Source organism: Anabas testudineus, chromosome 6 (assembly GCF_900324465.2).
Source record: "Anabas testudineus chromosome 6, fAnaTes1.2, whole genome shotgun sequence".
Taxonomy (NCBI): domain Eukaryota; kingdom Metazoa; phylum Chordata; class Actinopteri; order Anabantiformes; family Anabantidae; genus Anabas; species Anabas testudineus.
Window position 1 is genome coordinate 21,437,022 of NC_046615.1, and position 19,471 is coordinate 21,456,492.

At 40.9% G+C, this 19,471-nt stretch overlaps 1 protein-coding gene and 1 non-coding gene across 2 annotated transcripts in view; both read left to right on the forward strand.

Annotated features, from left to right (window-relative positions):
- The window catches only part of eif4g2b (eukaryotic translation initiation factor 4, gamma 2b), a 91,302-nt gene that overhangs the window by 69,208 nt on the left and 2,623 nt on the right, over positions 1-19,471 (forward strand). Inside the window, exons 3-19 of the mRNA XM_026365418.1 lie at positions 10,639-10,747; positions 12,234-12,299; positions 12,840-12,965; positions 14,586-14,688; positions 14,846-14,977; positions 15,228-15,294; positions 15,388-15,539; positions 15,690-15,800; positions 16,262-16,444; positions 16,604-16,745; positions 16,882-17,045; positions 17,147-17,260; positions 17,592-17,720; positions 17,846-17,950; positions 18,074-18,289; positions 18,541-18,799; positions 18,994-19,198. Of these exons, the coding sequence (XP_026221203.1) occupies positions 10,639-10,747; positions 12,234-12,299; positions 12,840-12,965; positions 14,586-14,688; positions 14,846-14,977; positions 15,228-15,294; positions 15,388-15,539; positions 15,690-15,800; positions 16,262-16,444; positions 16,604-16,745; positions 16,882-17,045; positions 17,147-17,260; positions 17,592-17,720; positions 17,846-17,950; positions 18,074-18,289; positions 18,541-18,799; positions 18,994-19,198 (2,383 nt within the window). The remainder of the gene's footprint in view (positions 1-10,638; positions 10,748-12,233; positions 12,300-12,839; positions 12,966-14,585; positions 14,689-14,845; positions 14,978-15,227; positions 15,295-15,387; positions 15,540-15,689; positions 15,801-16,261; positions 16,445-16,603; positions 16,746-16,881; positions 17,046-17,146; positions 17,261-17,591; positions 17,721-17,845; positions 17,951-18,073; positions 18,290-18,540; positions 18,800-18,993; positions 19,199-19,471) is intronic.
- LOC113166547 lies at positions 17,325-17,498 on the forward strand. Its single transcript, XR_003299213.1, has one exon. It is a non-coding gene; the product is annotated as a small nucleolar RNA SNORD97 (small nucleolar RNA).

Here is a 19,471-nt window from a genome sequence, read left to right on the forward strand (position 1 = left end):
AATTCAGCAGCCACACTCAGAGCTGTTAGCAGGCGTTTCAAAGTCCCAAATAACAAAGAGGTAGAAAAGAAGAAAACAGCTTAAAGGCTAAAATACATACGTATTCTAATACATGTGCTGGTAGACCAAACAAAGCTTTAACCTATTAGTAGATAACAAAGTGGTGCCTGATACAGAATAAAGGCTGATCCTCTGTGAAACGATAACATACTAAAACAGGCTGTGCAACAGTGGAAGTTGTGTAATCTGAAAAAGCTGTGAGGTGGAAGTGTTGGACGATACGAACATGTGCTATAAACAAACCTTATTGTGGTTACCGTGATAATGTTGGCGAACTCTCTCTGGATATTGCTGTTTGCTGATGCCATGGTTTTCCCACATTTTTAAGCTTGCTCTTACCGAGTCTCCCCCTGTTTCCATTACCCATCGTCCCCTCCGGGTGCATATACCTGTCCACTCCCTTTCACTCTCTGCCACATTGTCTGTTCTGTCTTTGTTTGCTGTAGCAATTCAAATTCATTATTCCCCGTTAGTCTTTTCTGATCCCTGCTTTGTGTCTTGATCTTGCTTCGCCTTGTTTTGCCTGGGACTCGCGCTTTTTGCCAGCCTGTCTTTGACTAAAGAAATATTTGCACAAGTTCACTAAATGTTGTCTGCTGTTGGGCATTTGAGTCCTTACCTGGGGTCTGACACCAGGTAGGTTGAATTTAGAGATATATATAAATATTACCAGCAATAAAACAACTAAAGATGTTATTAACAGCACATACACAACACCTTTGATTCCACTTACCATAGGTTTTATTTGTTATGTTTTATGTGTTTGGTTTTTCAGTTTCTGAACGTTTCATTTTAATTTCACTACTGTTACATTTCTGTAGTCCATAAATTATATATATTATCATATTTTCAGACTACACTTAAATATGGGCTGATATTGTATGGACGTAGGCAGGTAGGTATATGGATAAATTGAAGAAGCTGGTGTTGGAGGTGGATTATTTGGACAGTGGTGACAGTTTTCTTCTGAGACAAACTATATGAATTTCACCAGAGGGTACGCAGTGTAAAATCCACTGAAATGAGCTTTCAAGCTTGTGCAGGGACACTGGCACAATTACTCTGTTGAGGTGAGCCAACTAAAGTTCTGGGGACAGGAACATTTCAGTAAATCCTGGTCCTGGTTGGAGTCTGAGTGGACTCTGAGGACCTGCGGGGCTCCTTTCGGCTGTTCCAGGAAGTTTCAAGTATAGTTCAAATTTACTTATTCGAAAAACCATAACAGGGAGGCAGTAAAAACTCTTTTATATTATGAAATGACATTTGAATGAATTACTGTGAAGACTTTAACCACTAAGATGTCCATTTAGATATCAATCAAAGTCGACTTTTGGGCTCATTCGTGGTACACCCTAATTCTGTATTGTGTTTGTCCTGATAGGACAATCATCTGATTGTCTCACCAGAAAAGACTAAAGTTCCTCATCCTCTTCTACCATTCATTTATTCCAGTTTGAAGTTTAATGGTGGAAACTGGAGAAAAACACATCTTTCAAGTGTAAATTTGGAAAGGGCAGGAAGCAATTTGTTAGTTTAGAGAATTCTACACAAGAAAGGAAGCCATGCTTTAATGTGTTGTCATTAGAGTTAATGTGCTCCATTGTTGTTGCTCCTTTCTCAGATGGCTGCAAAATGAAGAATGACCTCTGATTTATGGTGTTGGAATATTAAAATAAAAACCGCTTTGGTAGATAACATGAAATCCAATTTCCTGAGTATGGCTCATTTGAATCTAAATCAAAAGAATGCATGTTGGTGTTTGGCTCAAATGCATCAGCTATTGTGTTATGGCATTTGTCCAATCAACTAACAGTAACTGTCATAATTTGTCAATCAACGCATTTACAAAAACCCTCCAAAATGCAAACCAGGTGCAGCTCGCACAATTGAACTATAATTACCCTCCTAAAAATGTCAGGCAGGTTCAGTGTCTATGAAGGGGAAGAGAGGGTGGAGGCACAGGCAGACTATGACACTAACTCAGCAGTTCACAGTGTTTCATCCACAGAGCCGTCCTGCCTATTAGCTGTATGTCTGCCAGAATCCTGATGCTGTGAGGACTTGACAGGCTCGCTGCAGAACCCCAAATTAACATAATTTGGCTTTGGATGTCATCTTCCACAAAGTCGCCTCTGTGTTTTTTCTACTAGTTCTAACCTCTGACTGCTACTTCTCCTGATGGCCTCTCTGTGCAGAAACACTGAATGAAATCTCCAATGACATGAAATGAAAGCTCTAATGAGGGAGGGGATCGGCCTGAAAAGCAGCGTTCTAATTAGCAGCAAGGCCACTTTCCTGCTCAGTGGTCTTTCCCCGTTTCCATAGCGAGAAATTATTTACAGATGCTTTTGCTCTCTTATGTTATGTTGCTCATTACAGTTTGCATGGCACAAACGAAGGGGCGTGGTAATTGGCATGTGCCAAAGTAAGAGGCCGTCCTTTAGTAACGACAAGTAAAAGATAAAAGGATATTTATTGAATGTTCAGTGCGTTCACATTTAGTTTCAGATTGTAATGTTCCGATTTCAAGCAGAGACAGTTTTAAGTGCACAGCAAGAAAGAACACAAATATTCATTTTGTTCACTGAAGGAAAAAGAATCCCATGAATATATTTGTACTCAAACTCAAAGCTTTGCCAAGCCGGCTTTATTTGATTTACTGTTTGGATTCTTTGTTTCTGAGATCAGTCCCACTGTGGCCTGTTAATATAAGACTTCTCCACAGTATATGTTCCGCTGCCAGCGTCAAGGGACCAGGCCACCTCAGCCCCTCCGTGTCTGCTCTGCGGAAAGTGGCACTTCCTGTGTACGAAAACATCTGTGTGCAGGCACCAATAACACCCAGGGGCCTCAACCCCTTCTATAACAATTCACACACAAACATAAGAGTCATTAAGACTCAACATAAAACAAAAATGAACAATGAAAAAGCGAGTGCACGTTTAAAATGTCAGAGTAAAGGAGGTTTTTGGTTGGTTCCATCAGAGGTGTATTCTGTAAGTCTAACTGCAGCAGAACACTCACAGCGAGCGACCCCACCCTGGGGACCATGTTTCTTTGAACATTTTTACATAATGGAACTCATATTGATTTTTGTTTTGAACTAGAGGGAAGTGTTTGAGTAGAAAGTGCTAATATTTTAATCCTGCGATCCCAAGACGGCAGATACTCTGCAAAGGGAAAAACACAAACAAACAAGATTTTGTTTCTTTCATAAGAAAAAAAAAGTTGTATACATTTCCACGGAGAAAGCCTATCTGCACCTGTCACTCTGTACTGTATGGGGTTTTTATGGTGGAGTGGTTTTCTTGCATTTCATCCTTGAAATACACGCCTGCTCTGTTCATGCGGAGAAGTGATCAATTGTTCCACTTAGAGAAGTTTGTGAAAAACACATCACGTCTTGTGATGAACAAGAAATTGACTGGGAGTTTGCAGACATGGACTCTGATTTAGAAATGCAGAGAGAATTATTTCTCTGACATCTCTTGTAGGGACTGATATTTGATATTTACTCTCACTTTCTACTCTCTAATGCAAACAAGCAGCCACAAGCCTCTTTCTCATAGAGAGCGCGATACCCTTTGACAAAGGCCACTCAAACAGCAATGCGTTCTTTTAGATTAGCCTGTCAGGTACAATATAATTGACTGGGAAGATTAAAAAGAAGATATCACCGTGCATTATTGATTCACATGTGAAGAGGGTCACGTGTTCTACAGTTTATCAGCACCTCGGCAGGCAGCCTGGGAATGGAAGACTTTTTCTAAAAAGCCTCCAGGGACAAGGGCTAAGGATTAAAGGGCTGCACGCAGTCAATTGTTTTAAAGTTTGTGATCAGAGTGTCATTCTCATGCCTTTTATTAGTGACCCTATATTGAAAAGAGGATATCGAGCATGATACATCAAACCTGTTAACATAATTACAGTAGAGAAGAAGATGCAAGCAACTGTGGCCTCGGATTAACATGAGAGAGTGTTTCAGTGGCCTAAACTTCACATCAAGACGTTCTGTAGCAAGGCAGTCAAAGAAAACACAACTTAAAGTCTAAAATAACAGTGGTGGTTGTGTGTTGGAGCACAGCAGAGTTTGAAGTTGAATGTTCATTACTGAAAATAAAGGCCAAAACTAAATCTTAAGGCTTCATCCTCTGTTTGCAGTGCACCTAAAGAGTGCCCTCTCAGAACCTCTAACACTAGTTATTCATCTGTGATCTGCAGAGTGACTGTCTCTGGTCCCCAGAAGTTATTTATGGGTGGACTACTTCAGTTTGTGCCCACTTTCTCAAACCCTACTTCTGTTCCAGTTAGCCATTTCCCACATCTCCCAGAACGCCTTTCAATAAACTTCAGATGTGTATGTGGTGTGAAGCAGCGTACTGTAGGTGATGGGAGATAGCAGAGTTCCTCCCGGTAAACAAGACAAAAAGAAGCTATAATTCTCTCTCACAATACATGTTTTATGTTTGTATTACAGCAAGGTCTATTGAGGCTACCGTGAAAAACCGTGCCAATGCCTCCGCTGTGATGGATTTTTCCTTGCAGAGTGAATGAATGTCATTGTGAAACAGCAATTTCTTAGAAATCTGATTTTTGCTTCACAATTTTCTGCTATTACCATGCATTGAGCTGCAGGAAATATCTTATATCATTTTTGTATGTGATCAGAGATTAGAAAGCTGCACTGCACGGTCACTGTTCACTTAAAACTACACTGTGACTTTGGATTTATTTTGTTGTGCTTATGGTGAGAGAAGAAGAGACGTAGCTGAACAAAATAAACACAAAAACATTCACAGACATTGATTAATCTGAATTCAAATTCAAACACTTATCTCAAAACAACAAAAGGATACGTGCATAGCCAGAATCTGTTCAGTCAGTTAAAATATTTCTCACTAGTTGTCTTTGGCAAACTTGAGGTGTGAATTCTGTGTGAATGCAGAGCTTGTGGAGCTGGAAAAACAGCATGCAGCACACTGAAAATAACTCTTCCCTGAATAAATAGAGGCTCTGAAATGTGTAAGAAAGGTCACACACATCTCAAGGGGAGAGCAAAGGAGTGTTTCATTCATACTTTCTGTGTTCTTTGAAGGTCATGGATAAATGCACATGCAGGAGGAGCAGGTTAAAGGTGAGTCTGGTATAAATAGGCAGTGTGGAAAGGTGCAAAGTTTGTGAGTCCCATGATGTTTATACCGCTCAAGCAAAGATAATTAAATTGCTGTGAGAATATTTGCACTATTTAATGACTCTAAAGAAACGACAACATAAAAAATACAGTGGTTTCTATTTCACTCTCGTCGCTTCTGAACTGTCAGATGTTTCTTATCCCTCACTCACCTTTGCAGCACAGACAGACCTGTTCACTCAAGCTGGATTTCAACAAAAAGTGGTGGGAAAAAAACTCATACTCTGCCTGTCACTGAGCGATAAATGCGTCTTTGGAAAAGGTCATTCTGGTTGTTTTGTTTTTTTAAGCACCAGCCTTCACTGCAGGTCTTCGACAGTACCTGGATCGTTCAAAGGCTCTGTTTAAATCGTATTACGAGAAACACGACTACAAGTAAGGTTTGAAGTTTACTGTATGTGACAGCTCTACTCTGAGTTTCCACTGAAGACACAACCCCAGTCATCTGCTTTTACTGTATATCTATGTTTTACTTCATTGTTAATTGTTAGCTCAGGTGGTGGCTTTTATTTACGTGGCTGGAGCTTTTCATAAATTATACTATTCTAAAGTACAACGATTAGCAAACAATGATTGCTCCATTCCTTTGAGGGAATTGTTTACCCATCATCCTGCAGTGGAAAGATTTCTACCATGGTGGAGAAAAATAGCATGTTTTCATTGTATTTATCTACAGTATGCTGTCAGTATCTCCACACAGGGGACCTCTGTGGGCCTCATAACAACCTGTAGACTTAGACTATACTGTAGAGATTATACAGTCAAAAGTGCATATTTTCCTCTCTCTCTCTAAGAACCTGCATGCAGAATATAAATTTGTGTTTCCTGCACTCAAAAGGTGATCTGAAAAGAATCATGTGCATGTTCCTATGTGGACAAAACAAACTCAAATTCAGCAGGTGTGTGTCAGAAAATAAAGAGATAATAATCTTTGATTAATCTTTGATAAAATAGTCTTCATGATAATAAAATTGTAATCTGATTATTATTATTATTATTATTATTATTATTATAGATAGATAAGAGATATTGATATTTTCTAGTGTATGATAACTGAAACAGTATTTTGTGTGATCAGAAAAGAACAAGTTTGACTGCATTCAAACTGTACAGGCAATGATGGAGGGCTGAAGGGGGCAGAAGTGACTTTTACCAGTATGAGATTCAGCAGAGGAACAGACTTCCTGGCCTATTCTGGCACATGTGGGCTGCACAGTTTTGTGGTTTGCTACATGAACGAGGATGAGGAGATTTAACAGTTTTCTTGTTGATGGGTGTCCTACTCAGTGTGGATTTTTATAAAAATGACATGATAATGTGGAATCGGGCATCTTAACTTGCCTGCAAGTTCTCATCACACCAGTCGAGGTTTTCGTCCCTGAGCTTTGCTCAAATATTAGTATGGACATGGAAGCAAGGTCCTGAGGTAATTAAATCTGTAAACACTTTGTACTTTGAAGGCACAAAAGGAGGGTGGTGTGGTTGGCTGGTAGTTGAAATGAGAGCCAGAGGACTGTTATTTAATAAACACAGCTAATTGGGTCAGAGATCTTTATCTTCATGGAGTAATAAGAATTGTTACTGCAGACCCGCATGATGAACACTTACCTGAAGGAAGTGTTGAAAACAATCAGGAGAGAAACAGAAAGGTTAGAGAGAGAGCAACATCATAGTGTTGTCAAGGGTACAGCGCACACATGTTTTATTTTGTCCGCAGGGTTTGAAGTTGGTGGAGGAAGGTATAATAGGATTCAGGAGAGATCTGAACTAAGAAAGCATTCTAATGGAGGACGAAGTGGCAGTGTTGATTTTCAAGGTCTTCCATCTCAGTCAGCAGGCTTCTTCTGCCCTCTAGTGCAAAGTTGATTGAACTACGTTCAAGTGAAACTGCAATTTTGCGTCTACGTTTTGGTTGAACAAAATGACAAGAACAGCTGCTCATTGTCATGTAAAGCAACTCTACAGTCTACAACATCATCTCTCAAGGTCATATTTTCTGCACAGTCTTTATGATAATTTTGATTAAAGGGTAATTTGTTTGGGTGAAATCAAATGTTCCTTAGCATGAAACCTTCAAATACATCCTCATTTCTGTGAGTAAGTTAAAGGAGAAAAGAGCGTTCTCTAACATCTGCAACCTACCTCACAAATTGCACAAATTGGCAACTATGTGTGACCTTATCTCCTGTCTGACAGGAACAAAAGGTACCACGGATTTTCTTCAGTGAATAGAATTTGAATTGAATTTGCTCACAAAGGTAGTGTTAGCTGTATAGCTACCGACTGCATTACTTTGCATTCAGCATACATGGCATTAGAATAGAGACCATATTACAATGGAGTTCAGTGGTCTGTAAAAGCTATGTCATCTTCATCTACACCACCAATTGTATAGTGTAGATGAAAGGTCTAAAAATAGACCATACAAACAATAAAATCAATGGTCCATACAACTCTTATTTCAGATCTAACATGGTTAGTCTGTGCTCTTTGAATCATGTGATCCAATTCTAATACCATAGTGTTTCATGCAAGTGGTTTGCTGCCTTCATCCTATGTGTGTGCATGAGTTTCACATGTTCTTCCTGTCCCCTTTCTCTTGTTTGACTTTGTTTCTCAGCTTCTTCCTTTTCTTTTCTATTCGATCACACCATTCATTTACCGTCACAACTCATTTTTCTCAGTCATGTCTTGTCCTTCCTACATCTCAGAGGGTTGTTGTGTTTCCCTCTCCACCCTTCTAAGTGCTGGCTTTCTTTCACCCAGACGCTACACCAGCCTATTTCAACCATTCATTTCGCCTTGAACAAGAAAACTGGAAGCAAATCGCTGAAATCAGCATACACTCCTACTGGGCAGAGGACCCTGCTATAGGCTAGTGGTTTTCCAGTGATGTGTTATTTTGTTAGTGAGTGATTTCTTTTAATTGCACTGATTAAGATTACTTTATTTAATCACAAGTTTGAATACATAATAATATATAATTTGTTCACATACTTCCACAAAACCATTTTCTTTCTTGCTTCTTATCCTTTTGTGGCAAACTGATGTTTTTCTGGCAACAGTGCTAAAAGAAAGGTGAAGAGGTGGAGGGTTGATTAACTGGAAGTGCCAGGGGGAGATTTGGTATGTCTAGGGTGATGGAGGTCCCCAATTATTTTCCTGACTGCATGGAGAAGATAAGGTCATGACCTGTGCCCTTCTTAGTAGACTGAGTGATGCGCAGCAATTTGCCCTTGGCCTAGTCTGATGGAGCTCCAAATGTGACCGATGTGAATGAAGTGCAAATCGAGTCAGGTTAACTCAACTGTAATTGGTGCTGGAAAGAATATTTTCTGCAGCAGCTAAACATGCAGAGAGGTAGCAAGGGGGTTAACTTCATCAGAGTTCAAGTCTCCTGGTTAATGACCAGTCAGATAATAGCAATAATTGCATATATGCATTTTTTTATACTTTAAGGACTTTGGCAACCTGAAACCTCAAATAAACCTACTTAATTAATTTTGCAAATGATTTGTGACAGTTATTTATGCCTCTGATATGTTCCCTAAATGTAGCTCTTATCAGTTTATACATGTTTATCATCAGCCATTTGACAACCAAATCAAAGAGGGAGTGTTCACCACTGAGGTGTGAAGTGAAATTTTTCAACAATATATGTCCTGGAAAAACAGAGGTTAATTACTACTTTTCTTACCCATTAAAACATGAAATAATGAGACAGTCAAAAGTGTCAAAAGCTAAATTAAAATAATTAAAATGAGCATAATGTTCACTTGAAGGACTAGTCCTTTTACTTCAAATTTGCTTGCGGTGAATGTTAATATATTATAAATGTTTATGTGTAATTCATAATTACCCACAGCACTTATTTGTGCATTATGTTTTATTGGGATAATTTAATAACTCACTGAACATTTCACAGTCGCTTTAATCCCATTAATATGAGAAATAATCAACATGTTTCCCAACACTGCAGAGGTTAGATTGTGTGTCAATCAACTAATGGAGGCGGTCGTTTTTATGTAAACGTGCCTCTCATTGGATGATCCATGTTACTTTAAACGCCTCACACACTTATCTTTGTGGCGATTGGCCAGATTCTACATGGCAACAAATGACGTAGCCAATGCAAATCGGTGACTTCCCTGCCCCCATAAGGCAGCAGGCTGTGTAGCTAGCTAACGCAAACAAGCCGTGCGGCAGGCAGGGGATTGATGTGTGTGTGTCCGGTCATCTTTCTGCACTTAGCCCTCTGGTATCCGTTGTAAAACCCGCTTTTCTTTTATAACTGTCTTATTTCTCCTTTGGTAGTCACACAACAGTATAAAACTGAAGTTGCTTTGGTAAAGGTAAGGCAGATTTATGTCCCTTACAAACCCGCACCGGTTCATCCAAAATGGCTTCTGCTAGCTAGCTAGCTAAAAGACACCAACGTCCAACATCAGTTCGCTTGCTTGGGCTAACTGTAGCATATTAGCTTAGGAGCCGGCAGACAGCCTAGCTTACCGATGGCTCAGCTGATTTACATTCAGGTAGAAAATGGCGTCGTGTCCTAGCTACCCTAACTAGTATTTGCAGGAAAATGCAGCGAGCAACGCATGCTTTAAATGCAGTGTGTCGAGTTGAGATAACGGGATTTGGGCCATGTTCACTATAAAATAGGCCTTAAATGTTAATGTCAAATCTCAGCCGTGTCGATCACTTGCATGCAGTGGCGACTTGAAATGTTAGCGGCTAACCACGATGCCCTGCCCAGTTTCACTGCATTATGGTGTAGCCTCAACGTTTGGTTTGCAGGCTAGTCCAGTTTTTGGGAATGTTGCAAATAGCGACGTAGCAGAGGTTTATGGGATTAAATAGTTATAGTAACGTTATCTCAATGTAGCTGCAAAAATGTCTCCACGTAAGGTTACACAAGCGATTGGACCATTTACAACTGCTGAAACATTGGTATTCATCCGTGGTAAACATCTTCACCCACCAGGGTCGTGACGTAGCTGTGTAAATGATCGATTTAGCAACCTAGCAGGCTAACTCATTGGTTAGCGTTAGCCAACTAGCTGACGCACCTTTACGTTTTAGTAAACTAAGAAAAGACGAGCACAGATTTCTGCTGTCCTGTTTGCATTGAAAAGCCTGGTGTGTTTATAATTGACGTTAGTAATGAGGTAACGAGGTTGCTTTAAATATTTGATTTTTCGATAGTGGCTAGGCCTATAACAAAGACTTGCCTATTGATCTGCTTATGAAGCTAATTTGGCTAACAAATGTTGTCCTTAGATAACGTCAGTGCACTTATTTAGCCCATGATTTAAAATGTAATGGCTGATCATGCAGTCCATGACTCTCTTGTTTTTTACTAATTGCATTTTTTTCTTCCCCAGCTCCGTTTTCCCCATCCCTTCCTATTATTCTTATTCTTTTGAGTATTCTTCATTGTCAAGCCGCCAAAGTGGAGAGTGTGATTGCAGAAGGGGGTGCTTCTCGTTTCAGGTAGTAAACCAATGCTTGCACAGAAAAATACCAGCATTGAACTTTTTTTTTCCTCCATGGTTGGCCCTCCTAACTTTTTGGGTAGGGACTTCCGCCCTTTAGAACAAAGCAGGATGTAGGACGGCTCAAAATGGCTGTCAGACACTTCTTTGTGAAACCTTTAGTAAAGGGGGGATGGTAGACATAATGAGCCCTAACAGGATTTCTGTCTCATTGGTTGTAAAGTGATGACAGGTCACACCCAGTTCAGTAATAGTGAGTAATTGTATGTCTCGCATCCTGGATGGAGTTTTAAAACGCCTTAACTGAGATGTTGCATTCTCTGGGATGCTGCATGAAAGTTATTTGGGGGGGTTCAAGTTAGCTCAGTGCACCATCTCATTGGGTGGCAGAGGTCTCTATTGTCCCGTTTCAGTTGCCCAATTTGTCATGTTGATTATTCACAGGTTTTACAAAGGCCTTGAATACAACGTCACGAGGCTTATGGACACAATGGATATACAAATAACTAGCCCTAGTAACCACTCAATATGCTGCATTGATTCACAGTTCTTGGCCTTTCCGGAGCACAAAGTTTGAATATTTAGTGGACCATCTGCTCTGCTTTTTTGCTGCACCTGAAATGGTGCATGTTGCCTAATTTTGTTCACCAAATGTAGTTTTTGTCATTTAGATGATTGGGATTCTCCATATAGGTCTCCAATATAATTCCTGAACACTAATGATGTCTTTCATTACTTATTCATTGTTCATTTATCTTGGATCACTTAAATTTCTCCAAAATAAGACTACATGTTGACTCTCCTTGGCTTTGTTATTCAGCTGTCTGAACATTACATTATTGCTCATGCCATAGGTGTATTGAATTTGGATTTGGTCTTTGCCAAGGTGCAGGTTGTAACTCATGAAGCTGCATCTCTGGCTCTAAAACTGCAGATTCAAAGTGCTTATTTATTAAGCCAATTGCCAGGCTGTTATTGCTCATAGTTTTATCTTTCAAATGATTATTTTAGCTCAGGTTGATTGACAGACCAATAGCTTTAACATTGTTTTTCCTATACTTATAAAACCTTCATCTTTCTTTTCGGTTTTCTGCTCATGGGAGTCATGATGGATTATGGCCCACACATTTATTTGGCACATGTTGTTTTTTTGTATTTTTTTTTATGCTAGATACACTTTCTGATGCCTCCCAGTTTTAGCTGGTCTTGGCACTTGCACCCAGAGTGCACTTGCTTGTGCAACCTCAGGGACTGGGGTTTTTTAGGACAGCTTGGGGATTGAGTGTCTTGTCCAGAGATACTTCCTCATATGGCCAGGACAAGTTGAGCCTTAAACTGTCAAACTTAGTCAGTCTAATGAGTCCTATTCCTGTTGCTCGTTTGTGTGTGCATCAGTCTTTATTTCTACATGTTAAAGGTGCAGACTCATTCAATCTTGCAGAGGTGCATTTGCCCTAATATGTTGTTTTTGTTTGTTTCCACAGTGCTTCTTCGGGGGGAGGAGGTGGTAGGGGTGCACCTCAGCACTATCCCAAGACTGTCGGCAACAGGTTTGTTCTTCAGCATTTTCAGGAGCACATTTGTTTAATAATTTAATCTGTTGGTTCCTGACCCTGGTCCTCAAGACTGTCCTGCTTGTTTTCCAACTGTCCTACCAACTGCTGATTACCTGGATCAGGTGTGTTCAGTCAATCATAAGCTGTAAGTGCAGAGACGGTTGAGGTAAAACAAGCAGGGCAGTGGGCCTTAAGCACCATGGTTGGGGAAACTGATTTAATTAATAGTTTGGTGGTACTGGTTCCTATTAAGTGTCCTTGCAGAATCCTTCCACTGCAGAATAAGCTGACTGGGCAACTTTGTTAATTCGAGCAACCAAATTCCAGGAAATTGTTTTGTAACTCGGCGTCAGTCAACTGCAGATAGTGTATGCATGTTTACTAACTCAGGCATTTAGGGGTCATTTAACAACATAGGGCCCAGAAGGAGGAAAGGCCAAAAAGTGACAACAGAGCACTTAATCTTGTGTGAAAGAGCTTTTTTTGACTGCTTCATAAACCCAAATCTGAGTGTCTTTCTCTGTATTTCTGTAGCGAGTTCCTGGGGAAAACCCCAGGGCAAAGCGTTCAGAGATGGGTTCCTTCACGAAGCACTAGACGAGATGTCAACTCCAGCAACGAAAAAGAGCGTCACGATGCAATCTTCAGGAAAGTGAGGGGGTAAGGTTCAAGACTCCATGAAGGTTTTAAGAGTTAATTATCCATCTCCAGAGAGACAAAGGAGCCTTTTACTTACACTTCACTTTTTATCCCTTGTTGTACAAGAAGTGCTCCTGTGGCCCAGAGATTGACAGCAATTCCAGTGTTTCCGGAGTCCCTGTCCCGTTGTTAGAAAATGTACAAAACCTGAACAAGTTAATGAGATTTTGGTGCAGTATTGCATTTTGGATTGCTGAAGCTAGCAAGAGCTCTAGGGGGAAATATCAGTAAATATTTCTTAAAAAAATATTTAACTGCTGTCAACATAGGTGTCAGTGTCTCCCATAAACAAAAGCAACTAAAGATGGTTTTAGAAGTTTACTCTATCAGTTGTCTTGCACAATTTGCCTTCTATTAATTTATTGCTGATACTTAATTCTTGTAAGTTCAGTCTGGGCGGAGTGTTGAATTGCATAGTTCTGAAGTCATTAAGATGGTATGCGCTTTGCTACAGGCATCTAAGCCCTTTTCCACTCTGTCAGGTGATGTTTACAAGTACAAAGGATGAAGAGATGACAGTGTTTCCCTGGGGAATGTAGACTTGCTGGTGGCCACTACCAGAAGCAGACTTTTGAGTTTGGAAAAAGAAAATGCACTACTGCGAGACTGCTTCATGTACAATAAGATATGCTGTTTTTCCCCATTGTGTCGTACAACTACATTAAAAGAAAAAAAGATGAAATCTCACAGGGCTCCTGACCATCTCCTGAGAACAGCGTTTGTCTTGCTAAATGCTTTTATAAACTTGTAATCAGAAAGTTATTGTGTTTAACATGAACTCAGACTGAGTTTGACAGAATGTTACACTCTCGGTTAAAACAAATGAAAAATCCCATGTGTATAATCTGTAGTTAATGAAGCTTGGGGATTTAGAGATCATTAATTATTGGCTCTGTTGCATTTAGTCAATGCAAAACAAATCACGGTGCAGCTTTCTTTGGAAATTAGTGCTAAAGCAGTGAGGCATTAAGAATTAGTTAATGGATAATTTTTGTAAAACTCAGCTGGTAAATATGAGTATACATTAATAAATGAGTAGGTTTACTTTAGCATTTACTCTAAACAAATACTGAGCTTCTCTCGTCTTGCTACAGATGGTTTTGTCTTACTAATACATTATGTCGGGGGGTGGGGGGGAGACATTAATAGGTCAGCATGGTTCAACATACTGCTCAGCTCCAACAAAGAAGAAAGGAAAGATGGAAGTTTCATCAGCACCACTGAATCAGTTTTACCATTGTATAGCTCCCTTTTAAAATGCCTGGAAAATTATGATCAAACATACATACAACCCCCCTAGCCTTGACACTTAAAAAGGTTCATTTGAGTTCCTGTGCAACGTCTGCACGAACACTTGCACTAGCAGTAGCCAAGAGTGGAGCAGTGGCAACTAACCTGAGAGGATTGGTGTAGGAGCCTTAAACAGGAGGCTAGTAATGGATGTTGAGGCGGAAAAACATGATAACAAAGCAGATTAGTCGGACTTAAATCTGGGAGTTTCACTACCAGCAAGCAGGCACATGAAATGCATTTTATGGCTGCTTTAACTTCTCCATCCTTGCCCTGTTTATATTTTTCTAGCATACTCAACAAACTCACGCCTGAGAAGTTTGACAAGCTATGCCTTGAGCTCCTGAACGTGGGCGTAGATTCAAAACTCGTCCTTAAAGGAATCATCTTGCTGGTAAGTTAAGTTGTTGTTGTTCTTTAGTTGTCTATTAAATTGAATTGTATTCTTCTATAGTTGGAACCCTGCTCAGAGTGACTCATACCTTACATGTTTTATTGAGCTGTGGTTCCTCTCTGGTTTCTGCCATCTCTCCTCCCTCTCTGTGGTTCAGATTGTAGACAAAGCCCTAGAAGAGCCGAAGTATAGCTCGCTCTATGCTCAGCTATGTCTGCGCTTGGCAGAGGACGCACCAAACTTTGATGGCCCTTCATCTGAGATCCAAACAACCCAAAAGCAGAGCACAGTAAGAGTGGCTGTTCACATTCTTCTGCGTGTTTGTTTTTTTTCATTTATAACAGTAGTGTTACTTCAGGTGGACTCTGCAGGCATTAATAAAGCTCTTGGCACTTTTCCATTCTTGAAAAATGCTAATGGGTTCTTTCCTAATGATCATTTTAACACTCCTCTGAAACTGAAACTCAAAAGCTAACAGCTTTGGCAAATTCTTGTTGGTTTTTGTACTGTTGACTATAACGGCACGTTTTATTTTTAAGACCTTCAGAAGACTGCTGATTTCCAAGCTTCAAGATGAATTTGAAAACCGCACCAGAAATGTTGAAAGTAAGTTTGTCTCCCTTGTAAGAGGTGCAGTTTAATGTTGCCTATTTTACCGTAACCTGTCCACTAACTGCGTTTCCTCCTCTTTTGTCCCAGTCTATGACAAACATGACAACCCTCTTACTTCTGAGGAGGAGGAGCAGCGTGCCATTGCCAAGATCAAGATGCTTGGCAACATTAAATTCATCGGGGAACTTGGCAAACTTGACCTCATCCATGAATCTATCCTTCATAAGTGCATCAAAACAGTACGTGTCGACTTTGTTTGAAAATCATACTTTGATTTGTTTGTAATCATTGTTTCTCAAGTATAAGACTTTGTAAGACTTTACTGAGTTACACTCAAAAGAAGCACTGCATACCCGCTGATTTCCACCTCTCCTTAATCTTTTCATAAGCTTCTGGAAAAGAAGAAGAGAGTCCAGCTCAAGGATATGGGGGAGGATCTGGAGTGCCTCTGTCAGATAATGAGAACAGTGGGTCCAAGACTCGACCATGAGAAAGCAAAGGTAACGGCTCAGCATTCAATGGCTTCCATAAAGCATACACATCTGGAGAGGATATCTATGGCTTTGAAGTGTTAAAACCAGAATGTATGTGAGATAAAATGTGAAACTCAACACATGGAGACATGACTTGCTAAAACTTCAGCCACTTACTTTTTCCGTTTCATGCAGAAGTCAAATCTTAAAAGCTTTAGTAAAGAATGTTCCATGAAATTATCGCGATGGTAAATGCAAACTAAACATCCTGCATTTTGGATTTAGTCTTAACTTTGCTACCATCTTTATGTGCGCCTTTGTGGTCCTGCCAGCATCAGTTGGGTCTCTCAGGTCCTGGCTTAGCTCACCATCTGGTTGAACACAGCCTCTCCTTATGCCTCAGTGCTAACAAACGCTGTTGCCGTACTGTTTGTACAAGCTCTGCTGTTCAACCCTCACTCCCCTCCCACTTCTCTCCATCTCTCCAGTCTTTAATGGATCAGTACTTTGGCCGTATGCGATCCTTAATGAACAACAAGGAGTTGCCTGCTAGGATCCGCTTCCTGCTGCAAGACACAGTGGAACTGCGAGAAAACAACTGGGTCCCCCGCAAGGCTTTCATTGACAACGGACCAAAGACAATCAATCAGATCCGTCAGGATGCAGTGAAAGTGAGTCAGGTGAAATTATGATGCTTGTTGTTTAGGATTGACACTTTGGGATGATTAATAGCTACTGTGCAACATCAGAAGCTGAGGTTAAAGAAATGGGTTAAACTTGAGTTCTGGAGAACTTCAGTGGTACCAACTGTGTTCTATATGTTCCTGTAGGATTTGGGTGTTTTCATCCCAGCACCCATGTCTCAGGGGATGAGGATGGACTTTTTCCTGGAAAGCCCCTTCATGCCCAACAGAATGAAACTGGACAGGGAGACTCTAGGCGGGTTGGCTGACATGTTTGGACAAATGCCAGGTGTGGGTTTTGTTTGTTGACGTCTTGTCCAGTGTAGCTACATCTCACTTTGTTTTCATTCTTTAAGTTAATATTTGAAGTTAAATAGGATTTGTATCATCATCATCATCATCATCATCCTCCCTTGTTTTCTCAGGCAGTGGGATTGGAACTGGCCCGGGGGTTATTCAGGACAGGTACTCGCCCACTATGGGGCGCCATCGCACCAACCCGCTCTTCAACGGCCACAGTGGCCACATCACCCCCCAACCACAGTCACAGTTTGATATGGGGCCAAAGTCTTTTGTTAAGTCCAACCAGGTAATCCGGTAACAGCAGAAATTAAAACTCAGTTGAAATTCGTTTCACCACAAATAATAATCAAATAATCTAATCTAATATATCAGTGTCACTTTCAACAGGTCCAGAACCAGCATTTCCTCAGCCAGAACCAGAATCACATGGCTCAGCAGCAGGTTCAGTCCAAGGACATGCCGCCACGATTTAGCAAGAAAGGACAGCTCAATGCAGATGAGGTAACTAGAACTAGGTGTAGCTTAAACGTCGAGCAGCCGACCAACCTGACGGTGTTGAGTCTCCGTGCCCAGTGATTATAAAAAGACGCGTTATTCTGAGGAACACAACCTGCTACCAGTCTTTTATCTACCTTTTACTCCTTCTTTATCTCTATCTTTTCTATTCTTCTCCACTTTGTCTCCTCTTCCTCGAGCTGGTAGCTGGTCCACTGACTGCGATTATGAGATATGAGGGCATGAATTTAGCTAGTGAGCAAATTTTAGATTTTATAATGAAGACTGTACCTAATCTGGTTATCTTCTGTGTTCATTATGCTTCACGGCTGCACAGATCAGCCTCAGGCCCGCTCAGTCATTCCTTCTCAACAAGAACCAGGTACCCAAGCTCCAGCCTCAGATCCCCACCATGATGCCTCCCAGTGCCCAGCCCCCACGCACTCAAACTCCACCTCTGGGACAGGTGACGAGATTCCACATGATCATTTCTTATTTTTTCAGTGACTTCACCTGAAACAAACTCCATTCCATTGTAAATGTGTTACTTGAGCTCTAGCTTTATAATAACACTGTAATTTTTTGCCTCAGCCTCCACAGCTTGGCCTGAAGACCAACCCTCCACCCATCCAAGAAAAACCTCAAAAGACGAGCAAGAAGCCCCCTCCTGCGAAGGAGGAACTGCTTAAGATGACGGCAAGTTTTTTTTTTTTTTTTTTTTTTTCTCCCTAAAACATTTATTAAATAATTTTCATAATTTGTTCACTAGAATAAAGGGCAAAAATGAATCATTTCTGTGCACTTGAATGCTCTTTTCAGGAGACGATTATGACTGAGTACTTGAACAGTAAGAACCTGATCGAGGCTGTGGCTGGCGTGCGTGAGATGAAGGCTCCCAAGCATTTCCTCCCAGAGATGCTCAACAAGATCATCGTGTGCTCCCTGGACCGTCCAGATGAGGACAAGGAGCACGCTAGCACTCTGATCCACACACTCCGCACTGAGGGCCTGATCACTGGAGAGAACTTCATGCAGGTAAATGCGCTGAAAATTCACAAAAGATCTCACTGTTGACTTCATATTTAACATTATATATTTATTTGCATTTAATCATTCAAGCACAGCAGGTTTTTATTTAACAGTTATTGGCTTATCCTAAACATCCAGGGGGATAAAAACTAATTCTGACATGTAGCCTACAGATGTAGCAGTTATTACTAAGGACAAATATGTCACAGAGGGCTGCCTTATTACTCACGCTCTGGTGCTTCCCCCCACTCGTGCAGGCTTTCCTCAGTGTCCTGGACCAGTGCCCTAAAATCGAGGTGGACGTGCCCCTAGTGAAGTCCTACCTGGCCCAGTTTGCGGCTAGGGCCGTCATCGCAGAGCTGGTGAGCGTGGCAGAGCTGGCTCACCCCTTGGAGAACGGCACCCACTTCCCTCTCTTCCTGCTCTGCCTGCAACAGACGGCCAAGCTGAAGGACAGGGAGTGGCTCACCGATCTCTTTCAGCAGAGCAAGGTCAACATGCAGAAGATGCTCCCAGGTTTGACCTGTTCCCTGCTTCCATCTTTTTCACTTAATGAATAGTAATCGACTCATGCCTCTGAAATTAAATCTACGTTTTGTTTCCAACGTCAGTGAATCCTGACAGTTTGATGTTAAACAATTATTTGGCATAACGTCTGAAACACAAAACAATTCTTCAAATGCTAAGGATGCTGAAAACTGTCTCAGCAGAAATCGATCAGAACAAGGACCGCATGCTGGAGATCCTGGAGGGGAAGGGCCTGAGCTTCCTGTTCCCACTGCTGAAGCTGGAGAAGGAGCTGCTGAAGCAGATAAAGGCAGACCCCTCTCCACAGTCCATCTACAAGTGGATCAAAGACAACATCTCTCCCAAGCTTCATACTGATAAAGGCTTCGTCAACATCCTTATGACAAGGTAAATAAAACTCCAGACGGTTCTTCTGAATGAAACCCCTGAGCCTCCTGCAAACCTAACACGTTCATCCCCTTAATTTCAACCAGTGTGTTTGCAGTGAAAACTATTCTGTGATCAACCCCCAGCCCACACTTCAAAGAACTAAACCTGGAGTCTATTCTATAATTTATGACCACAAAGTGCTGTGTGGTGATTTGATTTTGACATTTTACTTCATTTCATATAATTAAAAACAGAACTGGTCTTTTATTGTTCTGTAAACAAGCTGCATAA